This window comes from Quercus suber, unplaced genomic scaffold (genome assembly GCF_002906115.3).
Source record: "Quercus suber isolate HL8 unplaced genomic scaffold, Cork oak 2.0 scaffold_825, whole genome shotgun sequence".
NCBI lineage: Eukaryota > Viridiplantae > Streptophyta > Magnoliopsida > Fagales > Fagaceae > Quercus > Quercus suber.
The window spans coordinates 90,875-106,111 of NW_027070255.1; the positions used below are offsets into that span (position 1 = coordinate 90,875).

Genomic DNA, 15,237 nt, shown 5'->3' on the forward strand with positions numbered 1-15,237 from the left:
AAATTAGCCCTTGTTAAAAAAAAAAAAAAAAAAGACAGAAAAAGGGAGGTAAAGAAAAAAAATGCTTCTTTTGGTTCTACATAATTTTAAAAAAAATTTCATTTTAAAGGTGTATATATATATATATATATAGTGTTTGGTTATATTCTTGGAAATGCCCTAGAAACATTTTATAGTGATTTTCATGAAAGAAAAATAATAATATTTTCAGTATTTGAATATAGATATGAAATAAAAATTTTGATTCACCAATTCAACATATTAGTATAGAACAACTAAAATCGACATAAAAAATAAGCACATTTATAATAAAAGATATTGAAAATTACACTAACAAATACAATCAAACTAAGAGTGCAATAGAAAATAAATAAATAAAACTATTAACAAAAACTAACAATAAAACTTACCCATTTACATCAATAATTAGAAACACTTGAATTCTCACAAATGATACTTCGAATTTATCTTGTGTGATTTTTAAAAGTTTGGAGTCTGCAATGATTCCCAAAGTTTTGAGGAATACATGTCTATTTTGGAGGTGTAGCAAGGTAATTTTGTCATTTTGGTGGTTTTAGGGGGCATTTCAATCATATTATAGGTTTTATATGTATTTATTTATTTATTTATTATTATTTCATTTGGAGGTTTCAACACTATTTTGATCATTTGTAGGTATGGGAGGTATTTAATTCATTTTAGAGGTTTTGTGGGTATTTTGGAGATTGTAAGAATATTTTTATCATTTAGAGATTTTAAAGGTATTTTGGTTATTTTTAGAGCTTTTAGGGGATATTTTTGTCATTTTCAAGATTTTAAGTGTAATTTGGTCATTTTGAGGTTTTAGGAGTATCTTGGAGGTTTTGGCCTTTGAGTGTTTTTGGAAATTTTGGAGATTTTTGGTAAATTTATTTTTGTAATGTTAGATGATTTTTGGATATTTTGATTATTTTAAAGGTTTTTGAAGTGGTTTTATCATTTTTTAAATTTTGATGATATTTTTGATCATTTGAAGGTTTTGAGGGTATTTATTTTAATAATCTTGAAGGTGTTTGGATTTCTAATATTATTTTTTAGTATTTTATTGAATTTGCCAATTTGGTTGAAAATGTTTTACATCCATAAAAATCATTAAACAATTTTCAACCTGAACTTAGTGTTTCTCTCCTTTTCAACCAAAAATGATTTCAATTTTCCTAAGTTTCCACAATCCCCTACAAACCCTCAAAAAATGAGAAAAATATTTTCTAACTAATCCATAGTCTTAAAAAATAACAATAATAAAAAAAGACAAAAAAAAAAAAATTAAGCTAACGTGTGCCCTTAAGATATTGGTTAATAATTTATTTTAAAAAAAAATTTACATTATTTTTATATGTGAAAAAAAAAAAATGTTAAAACATTATTTTTTTAATAATTTTTTTTAAAAAAATAGATTATTAACGAAGCTTTAAGGTTATTAAAAAAAAAAAAAAAAGGGTTAAAAAACCCCCAAACCCCCAAATATTTTGCCTCTTACTTTCCCCTGTTTCCTCCGAATGCAGAGAGTTCAGAGCTTCACTCACTCCTCTTCAACCTCAACAACATCATGTGGAAACTGATACGCACAAACAGCAATCTTCTCTCAACCCAACACAAACATTCAATCGGAAAACCCGGACCCGTTTCTCTCAGACCCGTGGACTATTCCACCTCACAAATCCATGACACAGTCCGAGAAATCACCACCATTCTCACCAACAACAATTGGCAGCTCCTCTTAGACTCCTCCGACTTGCCCACCAAACTAAACCCAGATGTGATCCGCTCCTTCATGCTCCAGAACCGGGTCGTTGACCCGACCCGACTCCTCAGCTTCTTCCTCTGGTCCGAACACAAAATGGGTACCTTTCAGAATTTGGATATCTTATCTCTACTTGTTGTTTCTCTTTGCAACTTTAAGCTTTATGAACCTGCAAATGAGATTTTGGAGCGTATGATAAGAATTTGCAAGTCTTCTTGTGATGTTTTGGGTGCTATTGATGTTTGTTATAGAGAATGTGATGTTGGGTCTAAATCTAATGCTTTTGTGTTTGATATGTTAGTTGGTAGTTATAGGAAAATGGGTTTTATAGATGAGGCTGTTAATGTGTTCATGGGTTTGAAAAATATTGGATTTATGCCTAGTATGTTGTGTTGTAATTCATTGTTGAGAGAGTTGTTGAAGGTGAATAAGATGGAGATGTTTCAGAAGGTTTGTGATAGAATGTCGGAGATGAAGATTGCTTTTGATGTGTATACTTATGTTATTGTTATCAATGCCCACTTTAAGGCTGGGAATGTTAATGAGGCGAAGAGGGTGTTTTCGGAAATGGATGGAAAGGGTTGCATCCCGGATTTGGTTACTTACAATGTGGTTATTCATGGTTTGTGTAGAGCGCGGCATGTTGACGAAGCTATTGAGATGAAGAAGTCTATGGTTAAGAAGGGGTTGGGCCCTGATTGTTATACTTATGTGACTCTTGTCAATGGGTATTGTATGGAAAGGAGATTAAGAGAGGCGAAGTTGGTTTTGTTGGAAATGAGAGATATGGGATTGAGGCCTGATTTGATTGGGTATAATGCTTTGATTGATGGGTTTGTGAAACAAGGTGATGTAGAAGAGGCTTTGAGAATTAAGGATGAAATGGTTACTCATGGCATTCGGATAGATCGGGTCTTATATAACACACTTCTTAATGGGCTTTGCAGGGCTGGTAAGATGGAGAAGGCAAGGGAAGTCATGAATGAATTGATAAGGACTGACATAGGACTTGATTCGAGAATTTACAGTTGGTTAATTGAGGGTTACTGTCGGGAGCATGATATGATTCGTGCTTTTGAATTGCTTGATGAGTCGAAGAAGAGGAACTTGGCACCCACAAAGGTAACTTATAGTGTAATAATTAATGGGCTTTGTCAGTATGGAAATCTCCGACAGGCCAATACTGTACTGGGGGAAATGATTACAAGGGGTTTGAAGCCAAATGCCATTATCTATACAGCACTAATTTCAGCACACACTAAGGAAAGTAGATTTGAAGAAGCAAGAAGAATGTTGGAGAGGATGAAAGAGTGTGGGATTATTCCTGATGTATTTTGCTACAACTCTCTCATAATAGGCCTTTGTAAAGCTAAGAAGATGAAAGAAGCAAGAACTTACTTGGCAGAAATGTTGGACAGAGGATTAGAGCCAAATGCATATATTTATGGAGCTTTCATCTATGGTTATAGTGAGTCTGGGGAGATGCAGATGGCTGATAGGTACTACAGTGAGATGCTAGGTCATGGTGTAGTACCTAATGATGTAATGTATAGAGCCTTGATTGATGGGCATTGCAAGGAGGGGAACATAACAGAAGCCTTCTCAAAATTCAGATTTATGTTGGCGCGAGGTTTTCTACCAGATGTTAAAACTTACTGTGTGCTTATCAATGGTCTCTTGAGGAATGGAAAAATGGAAGAAGCTCTTGGGATGCTTCTGATATAAAAATAATGTAAATTTTTTTTAAAAATAAATTATTAACCAATATCTTAAGGGCGCACGTTAGCTTAATTTTTTTTTTTGTCTTTTTTTATTATTGTTATTTTTTAAGACTATGGATTAGTTAGAAAATATTTTTCTCATTTTTTGAGGGTTTGTAGGGGATTGTGGAAACTTAGGAAAATTGAAATCATTTTTGGTTGAAAAGGAGAGAAACACTAAGTTCAGGTTGAAAATTGTTTAATGATTTTTATGGATGTAAAACATTTTCAACCAAATTGGCAAATTCAATAAAATACTAAAAAATAATATTAGAAATCCAAACACCTTCAAGATTATTAAAATAAATACCCTCAAAACCTTCAAATGATCAAAAATATCATCAAAATTTAAAAAATGATAAAACCACTTCAAAAACCTTTAAAATAATCAAAATATCCAAAAATCATCTAACATTACAAAAATAAATTTACCAAAAATCTCCAAAATTTCCAAAAACACTCAAAGGCCAAAACCTCCAAGATACTCCTAAAACCTCAAAATGACCAAATTACACTTAAAATCTTGAAAATGACAAAAATATCCCCTAAAAGCTCTAAAAATAACCAAAATACCTTTAAAATCTCTAAATGATAAAAATATTCTTACAATCTCCAAAATACCCACAAAACCTCTAAAATGAATTAAATACCTCCCATACCTACAAATGATCAAAATAGTGTTGAAACCTCCAAATGAAATAATAATAAATAAATAAATAAATACATATAAAACCTATAATATGATTGAAATGCCCCCTAAAACCACCAAAATGACAAAATTACCTTGCTACACCTCCAAAATAGACATGTATTCCTCAAAACTTTGGGAATCATTGCAGACTCCAAACTTTTAAAAATCACACAAGATAAATTCGAAGTATCATTTGTGAGAATTCAAGTGTTTCTAATTATTGATGTAAATGGGTAAGTTTTATTGTTAGTTTTTGTTAATAGTTTTATTTATTTATTTTCTATTGCACTCTTAGTTTGATTGTATTTGTTAGTGTAATTTTCAATATCTTTTATTATAAATGTGCTTATTTTTTATGTCGATTTTAGTTGTTCTATACTAATATGTTGAATTGGTGAATCAAAATTTTTATTTCATATCTATATTCAAATACTGAAAATATTATTATTTTTCTTTCATGAAAATCACTATAAAATGTTTCTAGAGCTAAGATTGTATTTACCTTTTGCAATATATTTTTGTTTGGACCTCATTAAAAGTATTTTGGCTTTAGAAGCTGGTTCTTCATTTATTTCTCTTTCTTTTTTTATTTTTATTTTAATTACTTCATTTCATTTCCCATTTCTAGTTTTCATGTCTGGATTGTTTATTTGTTTTTGTAATGAAGTGAAAACTTTGAAATTGCATCATATATATTTTTAAATTTGTGAAAACTAAATCTTCATTATAAAATAAATCCTTTTTCATGGGTATATTTTAAATACACTTCTTTTTTCTTTTTCTTTTTCTTTTTTTAGAAATAAGATCATGCATTCAGTAAATCAACAAAACTTCTGTCAAACAATACAAGATTGGTAGCATCACTATGGATGTCTTCTAACCAAATTTGAGAAATAGAGGATCCTCTAGCTAGTTTGTCAACTTATCCGCCACACAGTTTCCTTTACACTTGACATGGGAGAAAGCAAAGGAACTAGAGCTAGATGAAAGTTGAAAAGAAATCCTCAATCAAGTGACCAAAAGAGGCCAGGCAAACCTCATCCAAGTTGAGAGCTTTGATAATAATCTCGGCATCCCCTTCAAAGACAATTTAAATACACTTCTTTGATTGTTGTAATATAAGTTCCCCAATTGAATTCAATCCTATATTTACAATGATTAATATAACACATAAGGTGTTATATTTTTCTTAGAACATTTAAATTCAATTATAAAATTCACTAGATGGTGCACTCAAAGAACTATATTTAAGTTTTGTCTCTAAAAAATAAATAAAGAGAATTTTATATTGAACTTTTGCCTCATTTTTTATTTAATTCTAGGGTAAATTACAAAATACACCTCTGAAATTTAGGGTTAATTAGATTTTACACCCCAAAATTTCAGAATTTTGAGTTTACACCCTGAAGTTTGGTTCCGTTAGCAATTCACAGCCCATGATTAGTTTTTGCTATTAACTAACACATCACCGTGCTGATGTATTTTATTTTTGCCAAATCAGCTCCAAAACTACGCATTTTCAATGAAAAATAAAAGCTTACTTGGCACAGTCAAAATGGTGAAGTTTTCCCCAATGTTAAAACACAAAACTTAAAGCCTAGAACTACACCATTTTAGTCTAAGTTCTAAAATCTCAAATCAAAACCCCACGAAGGTAGCTCCCTCCTAGCTCGCGTGAACCCAACGGCCAAACCTCACTAACCTCCTTAGCTTATGTGAACCTTAGCCTTCAAGTTGCATCCTGAACCCATCATCAAAGGCTCCAGGTGGTGGCAACGGCCATGCCAATAGTGAGCAATTCTTCACTTTCTCTCTCTTTTTCAGATTTGGCTTTTGTCATTGTTCTTGATTTTTTTTGTTTTGGGGTTTTGTTGATTGAGTTTGCTAGGGTTTTTGATAAATTTTTTGGGTAATGGATTTTTTGTTGATTGGCTTTACTGTGTATGATAACTCATTTACTTCTTTATTAGAACTATGTGTGTGTGTGTGTGTGTGTGCACACGAGTGCACGTGCATTGAAGTTTGTTCATCTCTTTTTTTTCTTTTCTCTTTTTTTTTTTTTCTTTTTTTTTTTTCTTTTTGGTTTTTATAGCACTTTGATATTGTTGATTGAGACAAATTTTTTTAAGGATTTTCGTAGTACTCTATTGTCAATGGTTTATAATATATGATGATGGTGTAAAATAATGCACATTTTATTGGTAAATTGACTAAGTGCAATGGTTGTGGTCCAATTGAGTGGTCCCTTTGTTGTGCTTTTTGCCTTCTATATGTATGTATGTTTGGTTGAATTTACATGTGTATTATATTTTAGAAATGTATTAAATAAAGGTTATATTTTAGTAATGTATTTATATGTGTGTGCAGGGCATTGAATATGGATCAACCATTTGATGTCTATACACCATGGAGGGCTATTCATTACACATAGTGACACACATGTGGAATATGCTGAAGGATTGAAAAAAGGGTCTCAGATGTTGATCCTAATACTTTTTGCTATTTTTGATATGCATAAGTATGCCCAAAATCTTGGTATTACGAATGTGGCAAAAAAATTTTCACAGGTTCCTTATATGGAACTTCATAATGGCTTTTGTCCATTTAAAGAAGATGTTAGGGCTATACGTGACTAGTTAGAGTTTGCCTTTGAAATGTTAATATACATATATGTGAAGCATATTGAAGAAGCTAGTAAGGAACAAGTTGATGAGGTTCAAGGTAATGAAGGTGATGATGAGTATGAGTTTTATAAAGAAGGTGATGAAAAGGTTGGAGTAGATGACAATATTTTTATGAGGACTATGTTGATTTGGTAGGGAATAGTGAATTTGATAGGTATGAAAGATCATCCTCCCCCATTAACCCATCCTCTCGCATTGACCCACCCACCTACATTGTCTCATCCACTCACATTGATCAATCTAGTGTAAATCCATGAGTAGAACACATCAAATTGGGTACCCACTTGCTTTAAGCATAATATAAAAAGTGAGAAAAGTGATTATGGGCACTCTGATGTCATGTGCTGATGGAAAAATAAATGTTTGAATCGCATACAAAACATACGTAGTAGAAAAATTAACGGATCTACTTCATTCGCAATTGATAACATATACTATGTAAATTTCAGAATTCAAGAATAAGAAAGTGTACCTTGGTGTAGTGAATTTCAAAACAAAATATTAGAAGTACTTAGGAATACTTTTAATCTTCACTCCAATTCCACTAATGCCCAAAAAGTGTGGTCTTTCAATCAGTTATATGAATTTGTTAAAGAGAGAGTTAGAGAGTGTCCAACACTCACATACAAACCATTTCATGTATCTTATTAATTCTGTATGTTTCTCTCTTTATAACTGATTATCTAATTGGGCTAGCCTTTTGAGCCTTTCCAATTGAGCTTTAGTATGTAGGTTGGAGTAGGACCAAAAAGGAACAAATAAGACATTAACTCTAATGGGCCTTGGGCTTTTCTGTTAACTCTTGACAAGTCCAAAATTATCATTAATTATATTTAATGTCACTATATAAATATAATTGCACTCTAAACCTTATTAATAAATTATATCCCAATACTTTATTGTATATGCAACCCCTTCATAAAATATTCGTAGTAACACAAAGTCATAAATGTAGACTGCCACTTTGTAGATTACTATATCTTAATCCTTAAGTACCCGGTTTAATCTTTCAAGTTATTCATCATATATTTATGAAATCCAATTTCATAAATATATACTTTAGTAACTATTTACTAAAGTAGTTAGACCTAACATTCTGAATAACAAACATATTAAACTTATTTCAATGGAATATTTTGTATCTTCGTTTAAAGACTATGAATTCCATCTTAAGAATAAATGTTTTATCAACATTAAATATGGTTGCCCAACATACTGAGTTTTTTACCGTTACTTTAGATCTCACTCTTGATATATCAAAACAACTTACACTTCATGATTAAATCTATTATTCTCTTAGAATTAAGAATTCATGTAAATATAAGTCGTGAGATTTATTATTCATTTGACAGTCGTTAGGAGAATAATAAATTTCATAGCAGTTCAATTCAATATGTCTTAACTCTTAAAATATATCAACATTTCAACTAGAAGTCTCCACTTCCATAATCAAGACAAATCATCTTAATTGATATATTATAATTTTCACAAATGAAATGCTCAATTTCATCACCGACTACGAACTAAAATTATGAATTTACAAAGAACTTGTAATTTATATCTTTTGTGACTTTTCACATAAATTATATGCTATGCATCTTGTGAACTATATGATAATGTTCGAATATTCATGTTAGCATTATTTTAGATAATAATAAAACAACTTTATCAATCACAATATTAAGTGATATATAATATAATACTTAATATCATATATAACATCATATAATAGGATCTAAGGGCACTAATCCTAACAATCTCTCACTTACCCTAATGACTATTGTGCACTAATCTAACTCTCATTCTCTCCAAATGTGACTAAAAAATCCTTTGAGACAAGACTTTAGTAAAGGGATCTGCTAAATTATTTGCATTTTCAATTTTTGCAACTACTACATCTCCATGAGTAACAATGTCTCGAATGATATGGTACTTTCTCTCAATGTGCTTTCCTTTCTTATGATTCCTTGGATCTTTAGGTTATGCAACCGCTTCACTATTGTCACAAAACAATGTAATAGGAACTTACTCTATTCTCACTACACCAAGATCATAAAGGAATTTCTTGAGCCAGACAGCTTCTTTTGTCGTTTCAGGCTAACTTTATTCTAGGGATCAAGCTTTGGCGAGATCGCAAGAATAAGATGTTAGACTTATCACAAGCTGGATATATAGATAAGGTTCTAGAATAGTTTAGCATGCAAAACTCCTAGAAATGATTGTTTCCTTTCAGATATGGAGTTCCTCTGTCTGATGACCAAAGGCCTAAGACTCAAGAGGAAGAAAATATGATGAGAGAAGTTCCTTATGCTTATGTAGTGGAAAGTCTCATGTATGCCATGCTTTGTACTAGACCAGATATCTGTTATTTAGTTGGCATGGTCAGCGAATATCAATCAAATTGAGGGCCAAAACATTGGCAAGCTGTGAAGCATGTTCTCAAGTATCTATGGAGAACGAGAGATTATATATAGATGTTAGACTTATCACAAGCTGGATATACAGATAAGGTTCTAGAATAGTTTAGCATGCAAAACTCCAAGAAATGATTGTTTCCTTTCAGATATGGAGTTCCTTTGTCTGATGACCAAAGGCCTAAGACTCAAGAGGAAGAAAATATGATGAGACAAGTTTCTTATGCTTTTGTAGTGGGAAGTCTCATGTATGCCATGCTTTGTACTAGACCAGATATCTGTTATTTAGTTGGCATAGTCAGCCGATATCAATCAAATTGAGGACCAAAACATTGGCAAGCTGTGAAGCATATTCTCAAGTATCTATGGAGAGCGAGAGATTATATGCTTGTTTATCGATGTGAGGATTTGATTTCCATTGGCTATACAGATTTAGATTTTCCATCAAAACTTGATTCTAGAAAGTCCACTTCAAGTTGTGTGGTCACCTTCAGAGGTAGAGCCATAAGTTGGAGGAGTGTTAAGCAATCTTGTATTGCAGACTCCACCATGGAAGCTGAATATGTTGCTGCTTGTGAAACGACAAAAGAAGCTGTCTGGCTCAAGAAATTCCTTTATGATCTTGGTGTAGTGAGAATAGAGTAAGTTCCTATTACATTGTTTTGTGACAATAGTGAAGCGGTTGCATAACCTAAAGATCCAAGGAATCATAAGAAAGGAAAGCACATTGAGAGAAAGTACCATATCATTCGAGACATTGTTACTCATGGAGATGTAGTAGTTGCAAAAATTGAAAATGCAAATAATTTAGCAGATCCCTTTACTAAAGTCTTGTCTCAAAGGATTTTTTAGTCACATTTGGAGAGAATGAGAGTTAGATTAGTGCACAATAGTCATTAGGGTAAGTGAGAGATTGTTAGGATTAGTGCCCTTAGATCCTATTATATGATGTTATATATGATATTAAGTATTATATTATATATCACTTAATATTGTGATTGATAAAGTTGTTTTATTATTATCTAAAATAATGGTAACATGAATATTCGAACATTATCATATAGTCCACAAGATGCATAGCATATAATTTATGTGAAAAGTCACAAAAGATATAAATTACAAGTTCTTTGTAAATTCATAATTTTAGTTCGTAGTCGGTGATGAAATTGAGCATTTCATTTGTGAAAATTATAATATATCAATTAAGATGATTTGTCTTGATTATGAAAGTGGAGACTTCTAGTTGAAATGTTGATATATTTTAAGAGTTAAGACATATTGAATTGAACTGCTATGAAATTTATTATTCTCCTAACGACTGTCAAATGAATAATAAATCTCACGACTTATATTTACATGAATTCTTAATCCTAAGAGAATAATGGATTTAATCATGAAGTGTAAGTTGTTTTGATATATCAAGAGTGAGATCTAAAGTAACGGTAAAAAACTCAGTATGTTGGGCAACCATATTTAATGTTGATAAAACATTTATTCTCAAGATGGAATTCATAGTCTTTAAACGAAGATACAAAATATTCCATTGAAATAAGTTTAATATGTTTGTTATTCAGAATGTTAGGTCTAACTACTTTAGTAAATAGTTACTAAAGTATATATTTATGAAATTGGATTTCATAAATATATGATGAATAACTTGAAAGATTAAACCGGGTACTTAAGGATTAAGATATAGTAATCTACAAAGTGGCAGTCTACATTTATGACTTTGTGTTACTACGAATATTTTATGAAGGGGTTGCATATACAATAAAGTATTGGGATATAATTTATTAATAAGGTTTAGAGTGCAATTATATTTATATAGTGACATTAAATATAATTAATGATAATTTTGGACTTGTCAAGAGTTAACAGAAAAGCCCAAGGNATAAAAACAAATAAATACTATGTTTCATCCCAGCTCCAGCTAGTGTTTTTAATAAGCAAATAAATAACAAACTCAGTCATTGTTTTCAATCATAAACATTCATTTTGAGGGGCGGGGGCGGGGGGGGGGGGGGTGTGGGGAACAAAACATAAGCTGAATTCACATGATAAACATAAAATTAACAATAGTTCTTAAAAAGATAAAGAAACTAGTAACTTAGTCCAGTTATGATATCCATTAGGACCATTACATCAAGTCATAGACTCGCTAGTTCAAAAAGCTACAAAATAAATCCCACAAGTCTAGGACCATTACAAACCATTTCAGCAAGTTAAATGTTTAGAAAGCTGATAAATTAATACAACAAGTCTAGGAAATTATAATAGTTCAAAAAGCTACTAAATTAATCTAACAAGTCTAGGAAATTCTAATAGCCAAAAAGATGTTAGACATCAACATCATCAAAAACAAAAGCTTGAACTTCAATTTTTCAACATAAAACTAATCCCTCATAGTTGTGACACAACTTCCATCCTCTTTGTTAGGATCCACATCATCAAGAATTTTTTGAATTGTACAATCTCTTGGCATAGTCGAAGACCCTACAACAAAAATGAATTTAAAAAATGGAATAAACTTCATTAAATTATAACTAGCAAATATAAAAATACAATTTTGATTTCATTTTATAAATACAATTGCTAATCTTTGATTTCAGTCCATAACTAATTTTAAGCACACATCAATGCCTCTATAGTCTTGGAATGAAGATGACTACGATGTGGACTTAACAGTCTCCCACTAGTGCAAAAGGTAGATTCTGAAGCAACAATTGTGACAAAAATGACAAAAATATCCCTTACAATTATTTGTAAAGTAGGATATTTGAGACCATTACTTTTCCACCATGCCAAAATATCAAAGTCCTCATTCCCCTTTAACACTTCCTCATTAATGTAATGATCAAATTCCATTCTAACACTCCATATTTTCTTGAAATACTGTTGACAAACAAATCAAAAGATGCAAGGGAGTTTTGGAACCTATTTTTAAATTGTGCCACATCATTTGAAGTAGTTGTAGGCATATGAGAACTTCCTTCATTATTTATAGGGGCCACATCTGCATTTTCATACTCAACAAGTTATTCATAACAAAGATTCTTAATAGTTTCTATTTGGAAATCAAAATTTCTATCATAAATGTTAGAATAATAAAACTCCAACAACTTTATCTTATATCTTGGATCCAAGATGGCAGCAACACCCATAACAACATTAATATCAGCCCAATAAGAATCAAATTTAGCAAGCATACTTGCTATCATTCTACTTATCATCTCATTTAAGGAAAAATTCTATTCATTCAATGCTATTTTCAACTCACATATACTAAAGTAAAATACATATTAGTTTATGATATTTATGACCAGAGAATAACTCAGTCACACTATAGAACAACTCTAACCTCTCACAAATGCCTTTGGCTATGTCCTAATCCTTACTAAGTGTCAAACAAGTATAAGATGCTTCACGTTTAGCCAAACAAGAGAAAAAAAAATTATAATACAAAACAGTAGAAAACATTAAGTAAGTTGAATTCCAATATGTCTTACAATCTATGAGCAACTCTTTGGTGTATTAAACACATAATTGACGTGCATTTTCATCAAATTTTTGCCTCCTTTTTGGAAATTAAGTCTAATAAATCACACTATCACGAATCTTTTCAATACCATCACCAGTAAGAGACAACCCATCTTGGATAATCAAATTTAAAATATGTGCAATACATCTCATATGCAACATTGACCCATGCAAAATAAGAGAACTAATGTCAAGCTTGTTCAAGAGAAGTTTCATCATGTCATCATTAGTACTACAATTATAAACAGTTACCATGGACAACTTCTTATCAATGTTCCACTCTAAAAAAACAATCTACAAAGAAATCAGTAAGAACATCTTTCATGTGTGGAGAAGGAACATAGACAAACCTAGAAAATAATAGGAATAATTTTAACATAACTCAATAAACACTATAATTAATGACATATGATACAATTCATTTGGCTTAATAAATCACATTTTCATATTGTAGTAACAGAGAATTACCTTTAAACTTGGTTTTGCAAGGTCCAAGTTTGATCGATAAAGTGAGCAGTAATAATCATGAACCCTCTCTTTTTGTTACTTGAAGTCCACATATCAATTGTGATTGCTATTCTACTTCCATTCTTGTCCATCGTCTTCAAAGCTTTCTCCTTCTCTTCATCATAAATGTTAAGAATGTCACTCTTCAAAGTGTTTCTTGAAACAACTTTAAACATGGGTTGAAGAGAACCCACAAATTCTCTAAACCCAATGTGCTCAACCATTGAAATTGGTTATTTATGTAGGATGATCATGTGAACAAGATTTCTCCTCACTTTAACTTGATCAAAATGGTAAGAATTTAAACTCATCTCTCCATCTATCTTATTTTGTTGTTTAAGTAATACTTGCTATCGCATATCCCCTATATCTTTAAATTTCAACCGTAGACATCTCCTTACATGACCACGCAAATGGCTTATGCCTTATTTAGGATCACCCAAGTAATACTTGTGACAATGATGACTTTAAGCTTTAAGTTTTCCATTAACTTTATTTTTTTTATTTTTTATTTTTATTTTAATATGAGACCAAACTAAGGTACACTTCCTTTTCCTTTTGTATCCTCATCCTTATCCCCATTCATAACATCAATTGGAGAACTATTTCCCTCAACATTCATAGTGAGTAAGGGGTCCTCTTCCTCTTCCGCTACCACCAAGTCCACCACCAAGGATTGCGAACTCTCAGTTGGTTCAGAAATTTGAGAGTTAGGAATTCTATCAAAAAAAAAAAAAAATATTCACAAAATAGAATAACTATATAGACATATATCAATTTTAAAAAAAATTCCAATCAAAATTACACATGATTACCTACAAATTCATACATTTACTCATTGTTTAATGAATATAAAGGTGATGATGAGCATGAGGGTGAGCTGGTAAAAGACGACAATGGCAAGGGTGATCGTGAGAGTGGCGAAGGAGAATGCCAAGCTAGCAAGGGATGACATATGGTTTTTAAGGTAAAGCATACGCCTAGCGAGGGAGAATTAGATTTGTTTGTCTCCCATTCCCTTTTAAGCACAAATACACAATAATTTCATATTTCCATTTCAAAATCACAAACACAACATAGAAATCCTAAATAATTTTCAAGATGAAATAAATAAAAAACATAAAATCCTAAATAATATCACACACATATACAATAATTTCAAAATTTTCATTTTCCCTTTCAAAATCACAAACACAAATATAGAATTCCTAAATATTTTTCATGATGAGATTACAAAAAAAAAATGTGAAAAAGTAAAACACTAAATAATATCACACAAATAGACAAAATTTTAGATTTCCCATTTTCCCTTTTAAAATCATGAACACAAATATAAAAATCCTAAATATTTTTCAAATATCACATTTGACAATGAAATCCGTGTTAGTGAAAACATTAAAAAAAAAAGGAGAAAAGTTAAAAAAAAAAAAAATTTGGGTCACAATAATCACTTGACAAAAAAAAAAATCGTGAAAATAAGAAAAACACAAGCACACCAAAAAAAAAAAAAAAAACCAAGTAATTTTAGAAAGGAAGATATTATTTATCTATTTTAACTACAAACACAACCATACAATTTCACAATATAGAAATCCTAATTATTTTTACAATGAGGGAGACAACAAAACTCGAAAAAGAAGAAGAGAAAAGATAAAGGATAAAAGGAAATACCCAAGTCAGTGATTCATGGTGACAGAGGGGGAGAAGAACGTGTGGTGTCAAAGGCAAGGTGGAGACTTGGCGGTTGAGAGTGAGAGAAGGGTGGCTGTGATGTGAATGTGCTAAAAGTAATGAGTGAGATTAGGGTTTGAAAAATAAATAAAGTATGATATATATACTTAGGGATTTTTAAAATTATATA

General features: G+C 31.0%; 1 protein-coding gene across 1 annotated transcript; it reads left to right on the top strand.

Annotated features, from left to right (window-relative positions):
* Nucleotides 1-1,502: 1,502 nt before the first annotated feature.
* LOC112012089 (pentatricopeptide repeat-containing protein At5g61990, mitochondrial) lies at nucleotides 1,503-3,508 on the top strand. The gene has a single exon (XM_065767581.1). It carries the CDS (start codon nucleotides 1,589-1,591, stop codon nucleotides 3,506-3,508), a length of 1,920 nt encoding a protein of 639 aa, XP_065623653.1. The 5' UTR covers nucleotides 1,503-1,588.
* The last annotated feature ends 11,729 nt before the right edge of the window (nucleotides 3,509-15,237 follow it).